Genomic DNA, 21,532 nt, shown 5'->3' on the forward strand with positions numbered 1-21,532 from the left:
TGGTGAAATGGAATGAAAGGAAAGCAGTCACTCCTCTGTTAACTCAAGGTTGTACTTTACAGGAGCTATATCTGTCTGTGTTGTCGATGGTACGCTTAGTGAATGCGCTCTACGTGACTGCCGCAACCATAAAAAACATCTAAATCACATCCGCCTGTTGACTTTGAAGATTCCCACCAATTTGCCTGTATTTTTTTTCCCAAGGCTGATGCGGTATGTCATGGCTTATTCACAACTTCCGAAGCTGGCAGGGGGGCTGGCGTTTGGCAGTTGCTTGTAAACACAGTCAGAGAATGAGCCCTTAGTGATCGGGACCCCTGCCAGCCGATATAAGTGGCAGCGGATCATCCTCGGTTAATAGGCGCTCATAATCCTCCGTGAATGTCTTATGTTGTCCCCTGAGAGGAGCGAGACTAAGGCATGTATTTGCAATCAGCATGCATTAAGGACTGACAGTTTAACTGCTGCCATAACTGTAATAAACCAACCCACTGTTTGCATGCTGAATGGAAGCAAAATGAAAACTGTAAAGTGTGTTTTCTTTTTTAAATCTCTTTTAACAATGCCTCTCTCTTTCTTTCTTCCCCACCGCTGCTTGTCATTGCTACAGGAAGTCGAGGTTAGTGTCTCTTTTGTACATTTGTAAAGTGTCTGTCTTTCCTTTGACGTCTCTCTTAGGCCGTAGGTGTCAGCTGCCCTATGAGTAAGAGCTCATCTTGGCAAAAGCACAAAAAAATTACATAGAACTGCATTGGAAATTTGTTTTAAAATACAACCCTGTAGCAATAAAAAAAACTTTTAAACTACAGATTCCTAGAAAATGAAAAACAAACTAGAAACCAAGCAGACTCTTTTTAGACTCAAAACATCAGTTCGATCCAATAAAAAACAACTCCTCACCCTGTGCAACAATATTTAAGATGCCTTCGGCTGTACTTGTTCAACTTGACTTGAGAGCTCAGTCTTCATGTCCCCTGAGCAAAATAAGACCGAGCTAAGCTGAACAGACCTGATCCTCGGGGTCCTCTCTGGGCCTGGTGCCGAGGAGTAACCGCTTTATAGTTGATCCTCTCTGTCCTGACACAGAGAGAAATGGGTCAGAATGGATACAGCAAGGGGGACGCTGAATTTTTATCATCGTTCCAGCGCAACATCGCCAGGGACGCAATCTAAAAACCAGACTTAGTTTGCACATATTCCCTCTGCAACAGTGCAGAAACTAAGATAGTCCAGGTCTTTTTATGAGATACATTTAAGCTCCGAGGCTTGCCTTTTGCTGTTTACTTAATTTCTTGTTTACAGCTACAACAACACCCACGATAATAATAATAAAAAAAAGAAAGGCTAGACTAATTATGGGATTTATGTAGTGCTTGTCATAATAAGAGCTTCAAGATAAGAGATGTCAACAAGTTAAGATTATTTTTTTTGGATGAGCTGGAGTTGCAGTTCATTCTTGTCGCTGGAAACAGCAACTCAATTTCTACTTACTTGTATACGCTTGTTCTGGAGCTTTTGACTGATTAACATGGTCCTCAATCAGGTCCGTTGTAAAGAGACTTGATGTTTGTGATGAATCAATCTGCTGATGATGACCGTATGAAACAGTTAAAACCTCCAAAGTAAGTGGACCTTGAGTTGAGAACTTTATTACTGTTCTAACTTGACAAGCTACAAACTACCCAGATTTCAGCTTTGTGGGTTCTCAACCCATAAAGAAAACACATTTGACATTTTGGGAAATACACTTAATCACTTTCTTGTTGAGAATTAGACGTGACGATTGATACCACTCATACCTGTATTAATAATAAAGACGGGGGGAATGGCAAGCAAAAGTCTGTACAAAGGTTACAAAATCTGCCTACCAGTATCTCTAAAACTTGCTAATTAACACCATATATCGCCATTTAATCTGTACAAAAACCAAAGTGTCAAAATTTGTCTTTTCATTTGTTTTCAGTCTCTGTACTAAGCTAAGTTAATCAGCTGCTCGCTCTAGCTACACATTTTTATTAATCTCACTTCAACAAACCTTGGAAAAAACACTGAATATTAAAAAAGATATTGAAAGACAGCCTTGTGATACACATGTCTTTTCTACTTATTATCTGAGTCAGCCAGCCTGATCTCCGTGGGGCATTCACACTGTGTCTACGGGCCCTCAGAGGCAAAGTCACCTCTAGAACAAATCCTTGTGGGAGGAAGATCTGAGACTGCTCACTAGTTCATATGAGGACTGGTCTGAAATGAACTGTAGCTGTGTATCACAACTAGTAGTGCACTTAAAGGTTAACCTCTGTTATTAAATAAATAGGTAAGGGTTAATATCTCATCTCAAAAGTCTCCATGGACTTTTTTTTAGAAGGAAATTAGAAAAAAACTTGTTACTCTTCAGTGTGTTCTTTCAAACTTCAAACTGAAACAAAGATAAAAGAACATTTTATTGATCCCCAGGAGTGGAAATTAGGTGTTACAGCCGCCCAAACAGAGAAGATAAAGATAGAAAGGGACACAGCAGCATTAAGGAAAAAGAAGAAGTACAACACAAAAACACTTACAAACTAGAAGGGCGTTTGAAGAGTGCAGACTTCCACTAAGACAAGTAGTCCAGTCTTTTATAACAAGGATACTCACTCTGAATGTGTTTTAAGAGATTTTTGCAAAGTATAATATAATGTCATCAGCAAAAGAGCGGAGCTTTACAGTGATAATAATGAATGACATGCCTGAGAGAGAAATATAGTCTCTTTGACGTTGATTATTTTATTATTATCTTTAATCACTTATTTTAATTCAAACACAGAAATAAAGATGAATCAATCAGTTGAATATGTGATGAATAAACTGTTTTATTAAATCCTGGTATTAAAAAAAAAATCCTTAAAGTTTTGAATGTTAAAGCAGAAGTTATGTTATAATTCTTTGCTCCCTTGCTGTCGCTTGAAATCCATCTATTCAACATGAGAGCTGAATATATTTGAATTGTTAAAATCGCACTCATTTAAACTGCCACTCATAGCGTGTGGCAGAGTGTCTGCATCGTTTTGCATGTCTGTTATCTTCTTTCATTATTTATGCTCTTCTGAATTTTTATTAAGCGTGAGTGCATGAGTATTCTTCCTGCATTGTGTTACTTAACATGAATTATTAAACCCATTAATGCAAACATATTTTCTTCCTAGGATGACTACATCAAAAACACGGAGGAGAATATGGGGTCTGATGAAAGTGAGTCATAAAAAAAAAAACTTTTATTTGATTAGAAAAGATTTTTCTGTGGTCATATGAGGACTGCTGTGTGGTTTCATCTGAGATGTATTGTGTTTTACACTTACAGCTTGAGTTTTTGCGACTGTGCTGTATGCACAGGCAGTTTGCAAAGACTTTCCATATTTAAATAGATTTACTTAATGGGTTGTTGGACTGTAAAGAAAAGAAAAACTGCTGTATTTCAGATTGTACCAGCATAATTAATGCTAAGTGCCGTCTACCTTTATACAAATGCTCTAGACAAAGAAATAGAGCGGGGCATATTATCTTAGTGCTGGATTCTCCTAATTGCAGCAGTTGTCTGAGGTCATCCAGCATGAGGTGAGCGCTGGTCCGGGGTGTCGGAGCTTGTGGAGGGTGAGAACGAGCAGTTGTGATTCAGTAAAGGAGAAGCTGAGCCTTCACTCGGATCCATTAGTTCGAAAAGCCTGCTATAATTGCCTTTGTTGCTAAGGGCTCAACTCAGAACTCCCACCAGGCTCCATTTACCTCCATGGGGTATGTTTCTTGTTGAAAAAAAAAAAAAAAAAATCTCACTTTTATAATGTCAGCTGTGGAGGAGGGATGGAGGCTATGTGGAGAAAAAAAAAAAAGGTGAACACTTCTATGCCATTTCAGTCAAATGGCCTTTTTGTATTGAAAAAAACGATATGAAAAACCACTTAGAGAGTCCATACCTCAGCAAACATTCTTCCAGATTTTGTCATTTTAAATGGTATGATTACTCAAATCATAGTATAATAATAAATCATACCATTGAGCCAGGCATTACAAAAAAAGCAAGTCTTTCAATGTGCCAGCTACCCAAGTGTTCACTCTTTTTTACATTACAGAAAATTTATACTTTCAAACGACAGCTGAAGGTTTGAAACCTGACTGCTATGTCCTCAGAAAGGTGTTAGATTTAGGGAACTCTTTTTAAAGAATATGGGAGAAATTGAATAAAATATGCATAACTATGTTTTCATTATTGTATAATCACCTGAAAATAACAATTGGTATTGTATGTTTTTGTCTCTGTAAGATCTTCAAACAAAGTCCTGAGAAGGCACCATGTACAGTAGCCCAAAGCAGACGAACTAAACACTGGTTCTAGATAGAGCGTTTGCATTTCAGGGCCGAAATCATTTCTCCTTTGCGTTTGGAAAAGGAAGGTGAGCTTTAAGTGAACCTGGATTACCTAATATTCTGTTTGGCTGCAGTTCACACTGAACTGAGGGTAGGTTTAAACGAACAGCAGATTAAACTAATGAAATGCTAAAAGCCCTGTGGTGGAGGTAATGATGTAAAGTATGAATAATTTTACAGGTACTATTCATACATGCTGTAGCCAATTTAGCATTCCTGGTTCCTGGTGCGAGGAATGGGAGGTTGAGAGTAGCGCACAACACCCACACCGCCACACTTAAAAGACACTGAAGACTTGCATCAAAGGGGGGTAGATGTGAGAAGAAGCAGCAGTCATCTGTTCTTACAACAGGGGGAATAACTAATGTAGTCTCAAGAAAACGCCTCGCTTGCTGTGGTGTGGGCGATGTTCATTTGAATACCATTGATTTCATCCCCGTCCCAGCTCCCACTGGGACTAATTCTGCAGACCTAATTGATCAGGGTCCTCTTCTTTGCAAATTTAACAAGACAGCAGAAACTCCGACATGGTGTACCTGCAAGCCCCGGATAGAACAAAAGACCTAAAAGGAGACTTCAGACACCTCAGGTACTTTTTTTTAAAGTGAGCTGATAGAGACATCAGCTCAGCTCTTCATTGTCTGCTCAGTCTATTTCAAAACAATACGCTTCCCGCTGCTCTGACTAAACAGAAGTGTTTGCCATGTTTGACCTCGACATCTTTTCTTTCTTTTTTTTTTTTCTTCTTCTTTTGTGCCTAGAGAAATAATTGGATAAAAACCTGTGATTATGCTTCCATTTGTACAAGAAATTATGCATACATAATGACTCTTAGAGGTGAATTAGTGTGTAACATCTTTAGTTATAAGTTAATAGTTTCATAGTTCCACTGGAGTTGAATAAAATCTGCTTTAACACAGTGACCACCAATTAAATCTAAGTCTTTAAAATAATCTTTTAAGATGACAGTAATTGCAAATCTAGTTGAAACTAATTTACTTAAATGTGTCAAATGGATTCATCTCTCTCATGCTTTTAATGTTAATCACAGCTAAATCTTTCAAATGGGTGCTACTATTTCTTGGCAGCACAATAACAGGTCTTTTGTAGATTTTCTTCTTTTGTCCAGAACCTTTAAATTACTTTATTAAGTGCATACTCTGACAATTTGAATGTAAAACAAATGGTTGATGAAGACGTTTGGTGAAGGATCTTGTCTAACTGCAATGCTCAGGAGAGAGAATTTAGATATGAGCCGCTGTGTTCTGTTCTGTTTTTGAGGCAGCGTAATAATAATAATAATAATAATAATAATAATAATAATAATAATAATAATAATGATCATAATAATGATAGTGATCTCAGAGAGATTGGTCACAGGCTCAGTGCAGTCCCATCATGTTTGTTGACATGATTACAGGATGATATGAAACCCATTACACGTACCGTGCTGTAATCTCAATGCAGCACGATGTAAACAACAACCAAGAGAGCTGGCGGTGTGTCCAACCCTTGATCATTAATGCAAATTAAATCCTGTGTTTGGATTTCATTTTCAGCATGTAGGAGTTGTATAAGAATACTGCAATGAGGGACACGTTTGGTTTTAAGCTGTTGCTTGGAGGCAGACTTAAAGGTGCTCATTAATACTGAACATAGCGATGAGACAGCTACACATCTGAAAGTATACTGAAAAAAAAGTTGTGTTTCTATGGGAACATACAGTAAAGAAATGATGTGTAAAGAAAATATCAGATTCAGTTAAAGGTTAGCCAATACGCCAATTAACATGATTGTTTGCAGTGGGGATGTTTTCACTCCGACATGTGGCTGTTTCTAAAATTCTGAGGCGTAGAAGCACCTTTCATTTGTTTCCTGGTTTCCTTCGTTTAAGATAAGACACGTCTGACTTTAATGCTGCTATAATCAACTTTTTTTGTTGTTGAAAACTTTCATGATTTGCTTCTCTCTTATCGGTGTTGTTTTTAGCTGCAGCACACAGCTGCTTTCAGCCAAAAAGCTCTGATAAACCCGGCGGACAGAAAAAGTTAGCAACTAGTTGCTGAGCATAGCGGAGTAATAAGCAGCTTAAGAGACAAATATTTTCCTCAGAGTCCAAAAAAAACAAAAAACAGCTGAAATGAGAGAGGGTCTTTGACTTACAATCAACAGGTGGGCAAAAATAGGACTCCAAATGAATTGCTAATTGCTTATGGTCCACTTGAGGCTGGCTACAGAACAAGTCAATCTCCATAAGCCACTATGTTAAAATGTCCAACTTCACAGCAGAAATAAACATGTTTACAGCCTGGTACAAAAAACAGTTTTGGTCTCTATGGCTAATTTCCTCGTTCATAACAACTGTACTGAGTCTGGATTTCTATATCACACACCCAGTCAGATTATATTAAGGCTTAAAGTTATGCATAATAAACAGCGTGTCCACTTTGTGGGTACCATTACCGGCTTGTCTTGTTTGGGCACCCAGGCTTCATTCAGCCCGCCTCAAAAACGTCTCTTCAGAAATCTGTGGGTGACATCACAGACACGACATTATACAGATATAACGACATAGGGGTATGATTCCTTATACTGTGTACGGTAGCTCCATATCAACTTTTAAAGCTTGTGGCCAAAAAAATCAGTTGCAAACCAATTTTCCACCACCTCTACTACAAAGTTACAAAGTTATAATAACTAACACTAAATATTAATGTACGTATTTGTTTCTGTAATTGGTTGATTCTCATAGAAGTTTTTGATATAAACACACAAAAACCCTTAAATTTATCTTGAATTTAAAACTCAAAAATGTAGATGCACATACAGTATCAACAACCACGCAAAAACCTGATGACATTTCAACTATAGGTGGCGCTGCAGCAATTTAAATAGCTATAACTCAGTGGTTGTGATTTAATTTAAAATGTTGCACAATTCATTCAAAGCTATAATATTATTAGAAAGAATATCGTCCAACAATGTTAATATATCATATTTGTATTCATCTTTATGCAAAGCTGGACAGGAATGAGATATTCTCGGTCACCATCAGCTATGCATGTTATATATGATTGTATCTCACATTTATCTGGATATATTTAATCCAGATTTACATTTTCTATTATTAAACTCAGACGTAAAGAGGATTGTAGAGCCTTCCTCCTTACTGTGTGCTCTCTCACTGCTTTCTGGTTTGATTTGATTCTTCCTCATACATTTTCTCCCTCCCTGCACGGCTCGCTGCACAGTCTGTAGCTGTGCTTTCTGTGTGAGTGGACAGCAGGTAAAGCGGCTGCTCAGCGGCCTAAAAATAATAAAATGGCACAGAAGAAAGTGGAAATAGTTTGAGGTATATTACACCAGTAAAAGAAACCCCTCATACAGTTTGGTTCTCTGCCCCCCCCCCACATAAAAGTTTATGGTCCATGACTGGAACCTTTTTGTTAACAAAATGAAACATTAAACCCATTCTGAAAGCAGCCTTTAACAAAATATACCACGACTGTCTCTGTGAGATAAACCAGGAGAAATCTCGAGGAAAACCTGAGTGATGAGTTTCATTAAAGAGAACCGATGTGATGCATAGAGGCGTACGGAAAAAATACGAGACGTCTTTAGTTTCTTTATTGTACAGAAATAGTCAAAACGATATGTACGGTGACAGTCTGGGGTCTTTGGGAGGTTTCATGTCTTAAATCAAAGTGGAATAGCAGAGAAATGTACCATCAGCGGAGCAAGCTGGAAATTGTTCAGACGCTGGGGTTAAATCATGACCTAGCAGAATACCTGCTATATATATAATACCATCCGGAACAGATGAAGTGAATAAAAGTCAAGTGGTCACAAAATTTTATATGAAACGACTTTCAGGTTTCATTCAGCACTTTACAGAATACAGCTATCAGTCTCTGAGCCCCTCTGCTGAGTAAATGCTACATCTTATAGTAGAATTTATTAAATATGAGTCAGTTGTGATACAACCACGTCACTGATACTAATTTCTTTTATTTTTGCGTATTTACTTTACTATTTATAGTCGTTACCCTTGATATGGGTCAAGCATTTCTGGAGCTGCTAGGTTATTTTTATACAACTACAGCTGTAGTCCTGCTCTACTTTGGAGCTAGCTTCTGTTTAATGAACCTCTAGAGGTATTTTTACATACAGCACAGGGTGTATTTAATCTGTAGAGTAAACCCAGCATTATGTTTCAGCCTTTTGGATGTAACCAAATTTTAATGCAATGAGAAAAAAGCGCCTACCAAGGCTTGTGCATCCTCTAAATGTTGTTATTTAATAGTTAAATCTGCATCTCTATCAATATATGCATCAAAATATACATTCAGGTGGACAATCGTGATAAACATACCAATGTTTTATTCATCTCAGTGCAGAACTTCAACAAAAAACATCTTGCAGTGTTTTGGAGTACTAGAATCCAACATGCTTTTCCACACCCTGTGCAGCAGTGATGTATGGTACCATGTTGAACAGAGGTTCAAGAAACTCTATCAGCATCAGTATCTTTCAGTCCATAGAGGCCGGTGCAGCGATGTTTTCCTTCCCTCCAAGATGTAGTGTTCCGCAACATTTTTCCCTTTGATTATGGCTTAACTTTAAACCAAACTGAACTGAACTCTGTGAACAGGGCGTTGAAATACCCAGCTCCATTTTCTGACCTCAACATTCTGAACCTTCAGCAGAAAAAATCAAAATGTTATATTCTTTTTTACCTGTTACCCAGCTGCTGGTTGCATTCTCAGAGGTATTTTCCTGAAACTACAGATATCTTCTGTCTGCCCTGAATGATAAAATGTTTGCTCGGGGCAAAACCAACATTTGAATCAAATGTTTCCACCAGACTACACTCGCTGCCTTGCTCTCCTCTGCTCTTCTTCTTTGGTGAAATGTTCGGCATGTAATTAACACGGGAAGGCAATTGAACATTTGGTTCAGACACAGAGCGATTAGTTCAAAAGGCATAAGTAAGTAACACTGGGTAAAAGAGGACAAATGTTTCTATTTCAATGTATAAATTGTGCATGAAGAATGGAAACTGTGGGAGTGAAAAATAATATTTGCAGAAACATGTTTAACCAACCACAAACCAATGTAAAAGCACAGATATGTCAGCTGTGATAGCTCGAAAAGCTTTGATATTTTTCAATCTGGGCCACATTTTCCCATGTTATTATGTTTGACTGCACAGAAGACATGACGGGGGATCACGACTTTTGAAATTTGTCCAGTATTGTCAGGAAACGGGCTGCGATAGATAATCCTTTAGGCCAGTTGTGCGCCGTCAATGTGCTTCCACTAAAAGTTCTTGTTTTTGTCACTGACAGGCTCAGATTGTTGATACTCAGGTTATTAAAGGGGGCAAACACGTAACCTCTGTAATAAAAATGCACAGTGGGGTAAAGGCTTGTGTATGACAAGCAAGTTTTGGAAGCGTTGCAAGACTTGTGCTCTTTATGAAATCGAGTCACCAGCTTAGTCTCATACCCGGTCTTATAGGACAAAAAGCACCACAGACACACAGCCTCCTACCAGTATTTTTGGATTCCCTCAGAGTTGTCATGTCATCCATAAAAGTCCACTGTTCCCCCTCATACCTCCCTGCTGTAACACCAGAGTATCACCTAGCCTCGGGATTTGCAGGATATCTGGCTGGCAGCCACCTCGTCTGTTGACCGTGTTGACTACAAAGCAGCTGCTCAAAGCTGACTCAGGATTTCACGGCTTAAATTTCTCCCGACGACCGCCGCTTGCCACTCACTCTCAAATTTATCTGAGCCTGTGAGTTTTGTCCCGAGGCCTCTCTCAGACGGGGCGGTTAAATGGGACTGGGAACAATGTGACATCCAGTTTCAGGATGGCATTGACCACAAGCTGAGGAAGGGTGGAGGACGTGGTGCTATTTCCATCTCAGTCTATCAGTGCAAAAGAGGTTGGCATTGAACAGGTTCAAACTCTCCAAAGATAGAGAGAGAGATGCCGGGGAGGGAGGGAGGGAAGAAAGCAAGGGAACGTGGGAGACAAAGATGGAGTGTGTGTGTTTGTGTGCGAGAAAGAGAGAGAGAGAGAGCGAAAAGGCAAGACGGGGATAGACAGTGATAAGTTGACATGGGGGAAGTGAGATGTGACAAGCAGAGAGAAAGAGATGCTCAATCAGTACTGTCAGGTTTTCTCGCAATCAGAGACAACCGTCGGAGACTGCAGGCAGTGCTATTGACGATGGGCTGCCTCACTAATGACAGCTAGGCGTCCATGTTTTCGGCAGTGCTGACTATAAAATCAATGGGCTCATTTGTGCACGCCGCAGGAATATTTTTCATTACACATTTCATGATTTTTATTGCACACACTTGTGTAAAAGATAGTTTTGTGAGGACTGAGGATAATTTTAAACGATGTAAATGTATAGAACTTGATTATACAGCACATAAAATAGCTGCTTTCCTTCTGTTTTTTTTCTCCCCGCGGTACTTGCCATCAATCTGTTGAACACATGCTCTTTGTCAAAAGACGAATAAAATAAAAAAAACAGCCGTAAGCTCTGTATTTTGCTCCTGGAAAGTGACAAAAATAGAGACTTTAGGCAAAGTGCCTCAGCTGTGATTGACACCTCTGGATTCTTAGTGTTGTTGTTTTGTGTCTGCAGCCGTGGACACCACTAAGGACCCGTGCCAGAATGTGAAGTGCAGCCGCCATAAGGTGTGCGTCGCTCAAGGCTACCAGAGGGCCATGTGTGTCAATCGCAAGAAACTGGAGCAGAGGTAGGTGGAAGTTTCAGTGCTAAAGTCAGACTTTTTTTCCCCATGTGTGTGTGTGTGTGTTTGGAGGACATGTTGTCGCCTGTTAAGGAGATTTCTGCATGGACAGGACAAACGTTCCTGTGGCGTTGGTGTCAACAGCTGTTAGCTGTGCGTCAGTTAAAAAGCCTTTCAATGTCTGGTTGGAGAGCTATTGATTAAACTCAGTAACAGGGCCAGAGAGTGTCATGAGTCAGGAGTGATGTAATTTCAGCTGGAACACTCATGCTGAGCAATGACGAATGAAATGTGTGGATGGAAAGAGGTGAAAGTGAACACAGACAGCTATGGAAGCAAATAAAAAACTTTTTTTTTGAGTGACTGAATATCAAATTTTGAATCCAACCACTTAAGAAACTACTGAATACTTAATGTTTATTGTTTATATCGTGAATTATACAACAGTTAGATCCGGCCCTGTATTTTGATTGGACAAGAATTGTTCCTTAAGTGCTGATATAGAACATCCCTGGGTCTTTCATCTACATGTAACTAAATTTGTTTCATCAATAGTCGTTATCCGTCTTAGATTGTAACAAACTTTGAACTGCAAAGATGAACATATTTCCACCAATAACATTTGACTTGAACTATGACTGGATGTCAGAAGACGATGAAGGGAAAGAAAGAAGTCTGGATACTTCAACACAAACCACTCCAGGTGTTCTCATACGACGATCGGCCGATCTCAACAAATCAGAGAAGAGCAAAAATGAAGCGAACAACATGGGCTTTGATCTGCTTGGCTATATCTCAAAAATATTTATATATATTACAGATCAAAGCTAGCGAGCTACTAGGAAAATGTTGACGTGTTTCTTTGCAACAGTACAGTTCCGGTCCAGTTGCGTAACAGTTTGTGTTGGTGGAGCCAAATAAACAAATCATAATCTGCTGTCACTTATTACTGTAAACGAATAAATGTTACTTAAAGAACTGTTGTATAAAAGCCATATCACACTCAAGGTTGTGATGTTATGCTGAATATCAGCACGGCTGTGATTATGTTTCACTGTCTACAGCCGTGCTGATATTCAGTGTAACATCACTCCCTCTCATGTGATATTGCTTATTGCTTATTTGACGAAACCCCATTTATTTGACATGCCTCGCAGTTTTAGATCTCGTTTGAGCAATTTGAATATTTCGATTTTCTATTATTCATGAACCCTGAAAAAAAAAAAAAGTATTCTGTATCCGAAATTGCACGACTTGAAAGAGGCAAATTCAGACCGCATAAGAAAGTCAGTGGTATTTAAATTGCAACATTAATTATTCAGCAGTGATTCAACTTCAAAATTAAGTATTTTGTTTCTTATAAGATTAAAATATGTTTGGCCATTATTTACTCCCACAGACCAGCCTTATTTATGGATAGACTTTAAATCCCTACAATTATTTCCCCATCAGACACAGGAGAAAGAGACGCTAATCTAATGGGTAACGCTTAAAGTCAAGGGTACATACTTTATGATTAATTAATGGTTAACTAATACATGACTCATCATGATCTAATCTAATGCATGATGTATCATCAACTCCCGTGGTTCGGTTTTAATTAATAATGAAGCCACTATTACTTAGTTTAATTACTTAAAACTACATGGATCATCAGTTTGTGAGCTCATACATTTATGTAGTTAAATCAGACTAACATTAACGTCGTTAAATCAGATGGAAATTGATGTGGACAAAGTCTTCTCAGCTCACTTAGAAAGTAAAATAACACCAGATCTAAGCACAACACACAGACTGAAGAGACTTCAGTCAGCTTCTTCAGCTCACAGTGTATCGCTCCAAATGTTGGTTTGAATGTTACATTCACATAGTCACACATATCTGTCCAAACCTGAAAGCACGGTTTAAATAAAATCAAGCATTGTGTTCATGTTATATCAAATGGACAGAAAAAAAACATTCATATCAACCTTCTTACTTTAACCGTGGGGGAATTTCAAACAGCTTGATGTCTCCCACTTGACAAAAAGAACTGTAAATGTATCAACGAGCTGCTGCCAAACTGGCTACAAATCACTATTGTAGTTTGTAAGTAAATAAAGCCCAGTATTAACACAAATATAACTGATGCAGCTAATTAAAAAGGAGCATAATAACCTCCACAATTTGTTTGCTACAGTTATGTAATATATTTTTTTAAAGCTGCCATAATCAGTATTTTATATTAAAGGTCCAATGTGTAAGATTAAGGGGGGCTCTATTTACAGAATAGGGTAAAAATATAATATGCATAACTGTGTTTTCATAAGTGTGTAATCACCTAAAAATAATAATGTTAGGGTTTGTTTTTGTTACCTTAGAATTATTTTTATTTTTTTTATTTCTACAGACAGTTTGGGAACCCAGAACAGACAAACTAAACACCGGCTCTACATAGGGCCTTAGAGTGTGATATACGGAGGTTGCAATCAGCAACTAGATGTGGCTAGATGCCACCAAATCCTATACACTGATCCGTTAATAATGAATCAAATGTATTCGAAAGGGATCACTCAGCTAATCAACAGACTGACCGTTTGGCTCAGACACATTTAGCAACTAGCCTGTGAACATAGTGGAACATATTTCTCTCAGGAGCTGGAGGAGACCAAAAACGGAGCTAAAAGGAGAGTCAATATTAGACTAGATATTCATCGGATGGCAAAAAAAAACACCACACCAAATAAATACTACTGTTGATACATGTCTGCTGAGTCTGTAAATAATCCACAACAGTTTATCCATAGGGCGGTTTCAACTTAAAGGGTGAGATCATGTTGAGTTTTCAGCTTGTTTTCACTATAGTGACCAAAAAGAAATCAGTTATTGCAGGGACAGCAGCTAGCAGTTGGAGTTGTATAATCCAAAAGTCTAATCAAGTGATGTCTTCATTTTAACAGTATGAATTTGTCAGCCTGATGTGACAATAGCTCAGAGGGAGCTCATTTAAAACAGACAGGAAGCCGTAGTTCAGAAGTTGCTGAAGTTAATTAAGAATTTTGTTGACAAGTGGACCTTTTTTTTTTTCTCTCGACCCTGCGTGACACTGACACGGCAGCAAACAAAATCATTCACAGTTTTTTGAAAAGGAAACAAAACAATGGCTCTTTTATTGTCTGTCACTTAGCAACAGTGTTCGTACATCTAAGGCTACTTCAAAGTGTGGTGTGCAGTGTACTTGACTTAATAATGAGGCTGCCTTAGAAAATGTAGTATGGACTAATCAGTGGAAGTTGAAGCCAAGGGGAAAGCGGGGCAGGTTGGAAACCATGACAACTAAAGCATAAGGAAAACTGAATACATTTAGAGATTTCAAACACTCCTCCCTTCACAAAGACCCTTCAGTTTTTCTGTGATAAACCTCTTGCAAAAGTATTTATCTGTTCCCTCACCCATTCATTCCAAACAAATGAGCAGGGTTGCAGTCTGAAAAGAATTAATGGAGTGAGTTATTACTACCTGCAAAGTCTATCTGCTGCGACAGGCGTTTATCTTTTTCAATAAAGTGCTTCATTTACGGAGTCACTCCAGAGATGAGAGAGACTGTGTTGAGTAATGAGCAATAAGCAGGGACGCAAGCACACTCAACCATCCCAGCGTCATTAAGTAGCAGCGTGAGAAGTCGCACCGCGCAGCGTAACGCTTGCTCGCTGAACATGAAGTCAACCGGCGTGCGAGAGGAAAGCAAGCAAACGTAGAGAGGGGGGTACATGAATGACTGCATCCAAATATTAAGAGGCGATGCAGATCATTTCGGTTTTTATATGTGCCTCTGAGGTTTCCCAACACAGATAATTGTGCTCACAGAGTTTAAAAAATTCAACAGCACAGTCGAGTCTTCCCCAAACACTGTCCTGTTAAATTAGATTTATTTAGCTGGACGCTTTTGAACAATGCAACTCAGAATAAAGTGCATTCAAACTTGACAGGAACAAGAGCTAGATAGAAGAAATGGAAGTGCAGAAGCTAAAAGCATGTTCAGTGCAAAGTGCAAGTGTTTGTTTGTTTTTTGCTTTTTTAAAGAAATGAGACATGCTGTAAGTAAGTGCGGTGTCAAGATGTCGTCTGAAAAAGGTGATTTTCAGTCTGCAGCAGATGATGGGCAGTGACTCTGCTGTCCTGGTGTCTGTGGGCACTTCATTGCAGCACTGTGGAAGACAGACAGGCATTATCTGTTCTCTCTGGAAAATCCACAGACTTCTTTGTCAACTGTTTTTACCAGACAACACTTTCTACAAAAGAAAAAGTGACTGGAAACTAAAAAGCAGGGTCACTGTTTTTGGAAAGAAACAAATACTTTTGAGTTTTGAGCTAGTGGCGTGAAGCTAGAAGGCAGTGTTGGTCAGCTGGCTTCACACTTTGAGTTAAATATTTCAATATTTATATTGGATAGATAGCTATGAAATCTTGTATGTGGTTGCAAACGGATGAAGCCTCCTAACTTTGATAATCCTCTGACTTTTTCTCCAATGCCACCAGCAGGTTGACATTTTTATTTATTAGTGAAATGTCTTGAAAACTGAAATTTAATTATCTCTCCCTCATGATTAATTACAATAACTTTGGTTATGTCCTCTGGCTTTCCCTCCATTACATCTCATGTGTCGCTAATGAGAAAATATGAGCATGTTAAACTAAGATGGTTAAAAAGGTAAACATTGTACCCGTGTCTGGGATACACAGAGTCAAGCATATGTCTTGAGGTCGCTGTATGAATAGTGTCTTCTTCTTCTCCGTGATGTACAGAGCAGCTCGTGTGTTTGTGTTTAGGAAAGAAGACGCCATTCTGGTCATTGCTATGGTAACAGAGGTCAGAGGATAGGGCTTTCTCGCTCCCTCGACACAACAGAGAGGTACACAACATAGAAACCTCTACGGAGTCAGATAACAATGTCGGACCGCTAAGGTTGAACATTTAGGGACATAGAGTAGTTGTGGCATTATACTGAGGGTGTATAGACGAGCCAGAGAGGACAGCTTCTTCAGAATTGAGGCAGCATCAATCTTCAATAAACCTTTCAGCATAATGCATCTTGGACACTGTGCACTTTCTCTCCATTAATACACAGCATCTGCTGATGTCATGTCTTGTGTATTTGTCCTGTTAAATGCAATTTTTGCAATGCTGCATCTCCGAGATGACCTGGTAAAAATAACACTATCTGCTCCCACAAAAGGTAGATGTACAGTAAGTGAAAACATTTTTCTGTGGTCTTGGTGGACTGATGTTCCCTCTTTCCCTCTCGTGTTTAGAGTAAAACAGTCAGGGCAGGTGGAGGCCCATGAAAACAGCTGCAAGCCTTGTCCTGTTACTGCCTCCTCACCTGTATGTGGCTCCGACGGACACAACTACGCCTCCGAGGTAAAAAAGAAAATATTCTGCACCGGCATCTCTTTTTTGAAAGCACCCACTTAGATAATTTTTTCTTTTTGCTTTATTACTGAATCCAGCCGCCATAAAAACCCTGAAAAGAAATGGAAAGTGCCCATGTCATCGTTTTAAATAATGAGAGGAGTCCAGTCAAGTGCTGTTTCCTGCTGCGCTGACATATATACGTGGGCGCAGCAGGGCAGCACAGTTCATCACTGCTCGCGGGAGGACAAGTGCATCGGCTCAACGTGGCCGTGTGATTAATGACTGACGTTGTTTTGAGTGGCATCAGCGTACAACGGCCGCTGCCAGGACTCTTTATTGATTTATGTATAGTTTTTAATTTTGACCTTGCATGAGAAGGCAGCGGAAAATGACAGCTCATTCTTGGTGCCTTTCTCTAAGTGCAGTGTCTCATCTGAATGAGCAATCTCTTTTTTTTCCTGCGGTCACCCCCATAAATATTTTAACTGCATCTCTCTCTCCTTACAGTGTAAGCTGGAGCAGCAAGCCTGCCTCACGGGCAAAGACCTGAACATCATGTGCACTGGCTTTTGCCCCTGTGCTGTGGCCTCCGTTCCCGACACAAATACCGACACAAAACGTGGCAAGTTCTCTTTTTCCAACCGCTTTTTATTCATGCATCTTCAATTTGCGATTCACACCTCCCTGTCTGCATTGCTGTCATCCCTTTCATGAGTCAAGGGTTCAAAAAAAAAGAAAGTTACAATGGTCTGGTGACCTATCAAAGCAAAGCTGTCAGTAGGATAGGACCTACCAACCCACTGCTTGACATTTTGGATCAATACTCGTCAATCTCAGAGATTACTGTTATCCAAATATCCTCCAGTGTGGTTAAACTGCTTTTTCAATCATGTGGTAATTAATTATTTAGAGTGTACACTATCTATCATTGCAGCCAAACAGTATTGATTGTGCACGCTCTGGGGCTCGTGAAAATGCCAATTGATCAAAAGGATGAAATGTTACTCCTGTTTTTCATCTGTAGCCTGGAATAAGTACTTAGCTAACTGAAATTGGATTTCTATTGGACAACAGCAACTCGCTGCAGTGGAGTTAATTGCGAAATAATGTTTTCTTTGATTAGCAGATCATACACTTAGAAATGATCATAACTGGTACACCTCAACAGCTCTAATGTAAGAGGGCAATTTGCACCTTTCATCCTGTTCAGAGCAACGTGAAGCAGTCCGTGAATGAATGTCTTTTGGGAAGGTGAGTCAGATTGCTGTTAAGTGTCTGCCAGGGTTTTGAATCCATGTATTGCCTTCTTTGCCTCCTTCAGAGAGCTGCACTGGCCAGGACCTGGCAGACCTGGGCGACCGCCTGAGAGACTGGTTCCAACTCCTTCATGGAAACGCGAAGCAGAATAACTCTGGCAAGCTCGGAGCTGGCGCCGCTTCAGGTTAGAAACTCATAAAGCGCTTTTATTGTCTGCTGCCTCCAAACTTACAAATCAATTGTCTACGCAAAAAAAATGTAGTATGAATGGAAACTAAAGTACTATGCAAAAAATGTACTTCTAACAGTGCTGGACAAGAGCCTTGTAGCCAGCTGCAAGGACTCCATCGGCTGGATGTTCTCAAAGCTGGACACCAACAGTGACCTGTATTTGGACCAAGCTGAGCTGGCTGCTATTAACCTGGACAAGTACGAGGTCTGCATCCGACCCTTCTTCAACTCCTGCGACAGCTACAAGGATGGGAAGGTCTCCACGGCGGAGTGGTGCCTCTGCTTCTGGAGAGAAAGTGAGTAAAGAGGTCTTCACTGAGGTCTATTTTGACTCACGTCTCTAAATGATATCAAAGTTACATCACAGGGAAATAGAGAGTGTGCACTGACATCACTTTATTCCACCACTGAATGGCAAAACAAGCTATGGTAAAACACAAAAGTGGTATCAAACTTTTCATCGAAGTCCCTGCAAGAAATTAAATGCACATACTTCCCAAAATGTCAAACTATTCCTTTAAGCTTTCTTTCCTTTGTCACCTTCAAAGCACATGCTGGTTGTGTGGTTTCCTCTCTTCTTTTCAAGCTTCAGCAGTTTGTACAAACTTTTGCTTGAATCCTCCATCCATTCGTCTACTTTTCCACCATCTATCCAGGTCTGACAATATTTCCAGACATCATCAGCAGTTTTCTACCCCTGCTGAGAACAATCTGGACAAGACCTCTTTTATTTGAGTCATCTGACAGTTTGCCAGAATCACTCTCTGGCAAATTGATAGTCTTTCTTCATGGCCTTACTTACCTCTGCCCACAGCAGTGGTAAGTAAGGCCACCAGAAAATCCAGTCGGCTGTAGGGTTCCCCTGGACTTGCCAAATCTGAAAAGACTTTTGGTTGCCACCAAGAAACACTGTGATTAACTCTTTTCGTGACACTCTTGCAGACAAAGGATATTCCCAGTTCACTCTCACTGCATGCTTGGGTTTATTTGGTCTGTCGGGTGGTGTCCTTCACCACCTGATACCAGGTGCATTAATAAACTATGGTGTTCCCTTTGGACGATCTGTGATTAGTGCAAAGGTCCAATGACAAAGCATAAATGTGTTGCGAAGCAGACTCTTCCCTTCAGTCAGGATGCACGATTGTTCTTTTCTCTGTGCAACATGCAGTCACAGAAATGCAAACTCTATTCTGTGAAGAAGAAGTGTGAATATACAATTCCAGACAGGCATATGGTGATATCAGGTGCATCTCTTCTATACTGGTTCTTTGTAACCGTCCTAAAATGTCTCTACGTCTTAGTGCTGTAGGTGTTTTAAATGTCACTGAATATTGAAACGCTGTTAAAGGTCTGGTTTTGATTCACTGCTGTTGTTTTGATGAACAACTTCAATTGGAGATCATGTTCTTGTTTTTTTTTCTAAGAATAAAATTAAATGTTTCATTTGTTAACTGCCTCGAAGTTCAAAGCGGATTACCATAGTTACACGGTGACACCCGTGAGTTGGGTTAAGAGAAATGTCAGGCAAAATGATCACAGGAGGAATCTGAAAACCCGGTGTGCTCGAATATTTATTTTGAAAAAAATAAAACTTCTCTTTGAAGCACCGTGCCTGACATTTTATGTGTAGTTATCCTGTTGCAAAATGTAAAAATGATAAGGTGTCTCCATGGATGTGATCTCACTTGATAACCTACACTCGCAGTGCTTTTTCAGTGCACATTTGCAACATCTTCACCGTTTGACCTTTACTAAACAAATACAGGATATTCCCGGCAGTAACCTCATTTGCACACCAATTATCACATTGATCAGGCATTTAACCTGCATGCAATAGATTACACCAGCTCTGCTAATCAATTTTTCATTACTAGCTGGTGATATTTCGAAACTACTTCACGCTTATCCATTAAGATGATCTGGAACGTGACGTCGCGCCACATGTATAGAAATTATCTCTATTTTTGTACAGATGCAGACAGAGAAATATTCCTGTGAAAATGTACAAAATACTGGGGAAGATTTATCGCCTTGGGGGTCAATACAAAGTGTCTCTCTCTTCTTTGTTTCTATTTCTATCTGTTCTCGAGGTGCATTTCGTTGTCATTCTCAGACTACATCCATATGTTCTTTCACCTAAGCTCTCGGCAATCGATCACCCTCCGAGGGGGATGAAATATAAGACTTCTTAAACAAATCAATACGGCAAAAAAGTGTAATTATGAAGAGCATTGATTGAGATAAAGTTTAGGGAGAGAAGTTTAAGGTATTGTCTGTCATCACTTTTCTTGTTTGATTCTCGCAGAGCCGCCGTGCCTCGCTGAGCTGGAGAAGATCCAAGTGCAGGAGGCGGCCAAGAAGAAGTCTGGTAAATGTATTTATCATAGGAGTGCTGTGAAATTCAGCTTTTATTTGATTGAAGATTTTTTTTTTTTAACACTACGCTTTTTGCATAGGAAATCGCCACGGTTTTCACAGCCAGCCATAAACTGCACCGTCTATCTGACTATGTTTTGCCGCACACTTGTTCCAGATCTCCAGGGTGTTCTTACGTAACAAGGCGCCTGGTGTAGAAGGCGAGAAGCTGGAGGAAGCTCATTTAAGAGATCACAGGCACACGTCAAGGATTAGGCCCTAATCAGACTTGGGGGGATTAGGGGGCAGTGTTGGCTTTGGGAAGAGCAAGGTTAATGTGCCCCTTTGGCTCTCAGAAAAACCCAATGCTATAGTTTCTACCCAACATACTCAACATGCTACATGGCTGCTTTTCAGACATATTTTTCCATCCCTGAAGCCCACTTGTCTCATTGCTTGTGTTTCCTCTCATTTTCACGGTAGCGGTGGTGATGAGGGGGATTCAGTGCTTGTTAGAAAACTTCGCCTTCGGTTTGACAAGAGTGTCCTGAGAGAGGCTGAAACAGCGGAGATCTGTCATCGAGGCTGTCACTGCATTTTTACATGCCACTCTCGCAGCAATAAGGAAACACGTTATGCCAACATACTGTACGAAAGCACATCCGCCAGCATATGCATGCTTGTGTAAAACAAACAGGAGAGCTCACTGTGTGGTATCCTCTGCCAGAAATCTGCCTCTCCATCCTGACGGATGGTTTTATCACAGGTTTACTAAGGCGTGCTGGCATTTTCGTTTATGCAGCACTCATCTCAGGCATCAGCATGAGGCAGCTATATGCGCTAAAGGTATAAATATTTAACAACTTGGCATATGCACGTCCTTCACAGGGATGTATATTCCAAGCTGTGATGAGGACGGATACTACAGGAAAGTGCAGTGTGACCAGAGCCGGGGGGAGTGCTGGTGCGTCGACCAGCATGGTGGAGAGATGATGGGTACCAGAATCCATGGCAACCCCGACTGCGGTAAGCGGGGAGCATTTGGCAAACAGATATTTCTCACACTGCTCACAGCAGGAAAATCTCCTCCTCATGAAGTAATTAACATGAACATATT

At 39.9% G+C, this 21,532-nt stretch overlaps 1 protein-coding gene across 1 annotated transcript in view; it reads left to right on the forward strand.

Annotated features, from left to right (window-relative positions):
• LOC104928905 (SPARC (osteonectin), cwcv and kazal like domains proteoglycan 2) overlaps positions 1 to 21,532 on the forward strand; it is a 43,413-nt gene that overhangs the window by 19,279 nt on the left and 2,602 nt on the right. The window contains exons 2-10 of the mRNA XM_010743304.3: positions 611 to 619; positions 3,186 to 3,231; positions 11,069 to 11,183; positions 16,470 to 16,578; positions 17,080 to 17,194; positions 17,894 to 18,013; positions 18,138 to 18,356; positions 20,366 to 20,428; positions 21,304 to 21,441. Coding sequence (XP_010741606.1) covers positions 611 to 619; positions 3,186 to 3,231; positions 11,069 to 11,183; positions 16,470 to 16,578; positions 17,080 to 17,194; positions 17,894 to 18,013; positions 18,138 to 18,356; positions 20,366 to 20,428; positions 21,304 to 21,441 — 934 coding nt within the window. The remainder of the gene's footprint in view (positions 1 to 610; positions 620 to 3,185; positions 3,232 to 11,068; positions 11,184 to 16,469; positions 16,579 to 17,079; positions 17,195 to 17,893; positions 18,014 to 18,137; positions 18,357 to 20,365; positions 20,429 to 21,303; positions 21,442 to 21,532) is intronic.

The sequence above is a fragment of the Larimichthys crocea genome, chromosome XVI, assembly GCF_000972845.2.
Source record: "Larimichthys crocea isolate SSNF chromosome XVI, L_crocea_2.0, whole genome shotgun sequence".
In the NCBI taxonomy this organism is placed as follows: Eukaryota; Metazoa; Chordata; class Actinopteri; family Sciaenidae; genus Larimichthys; species Larimichthys crocea.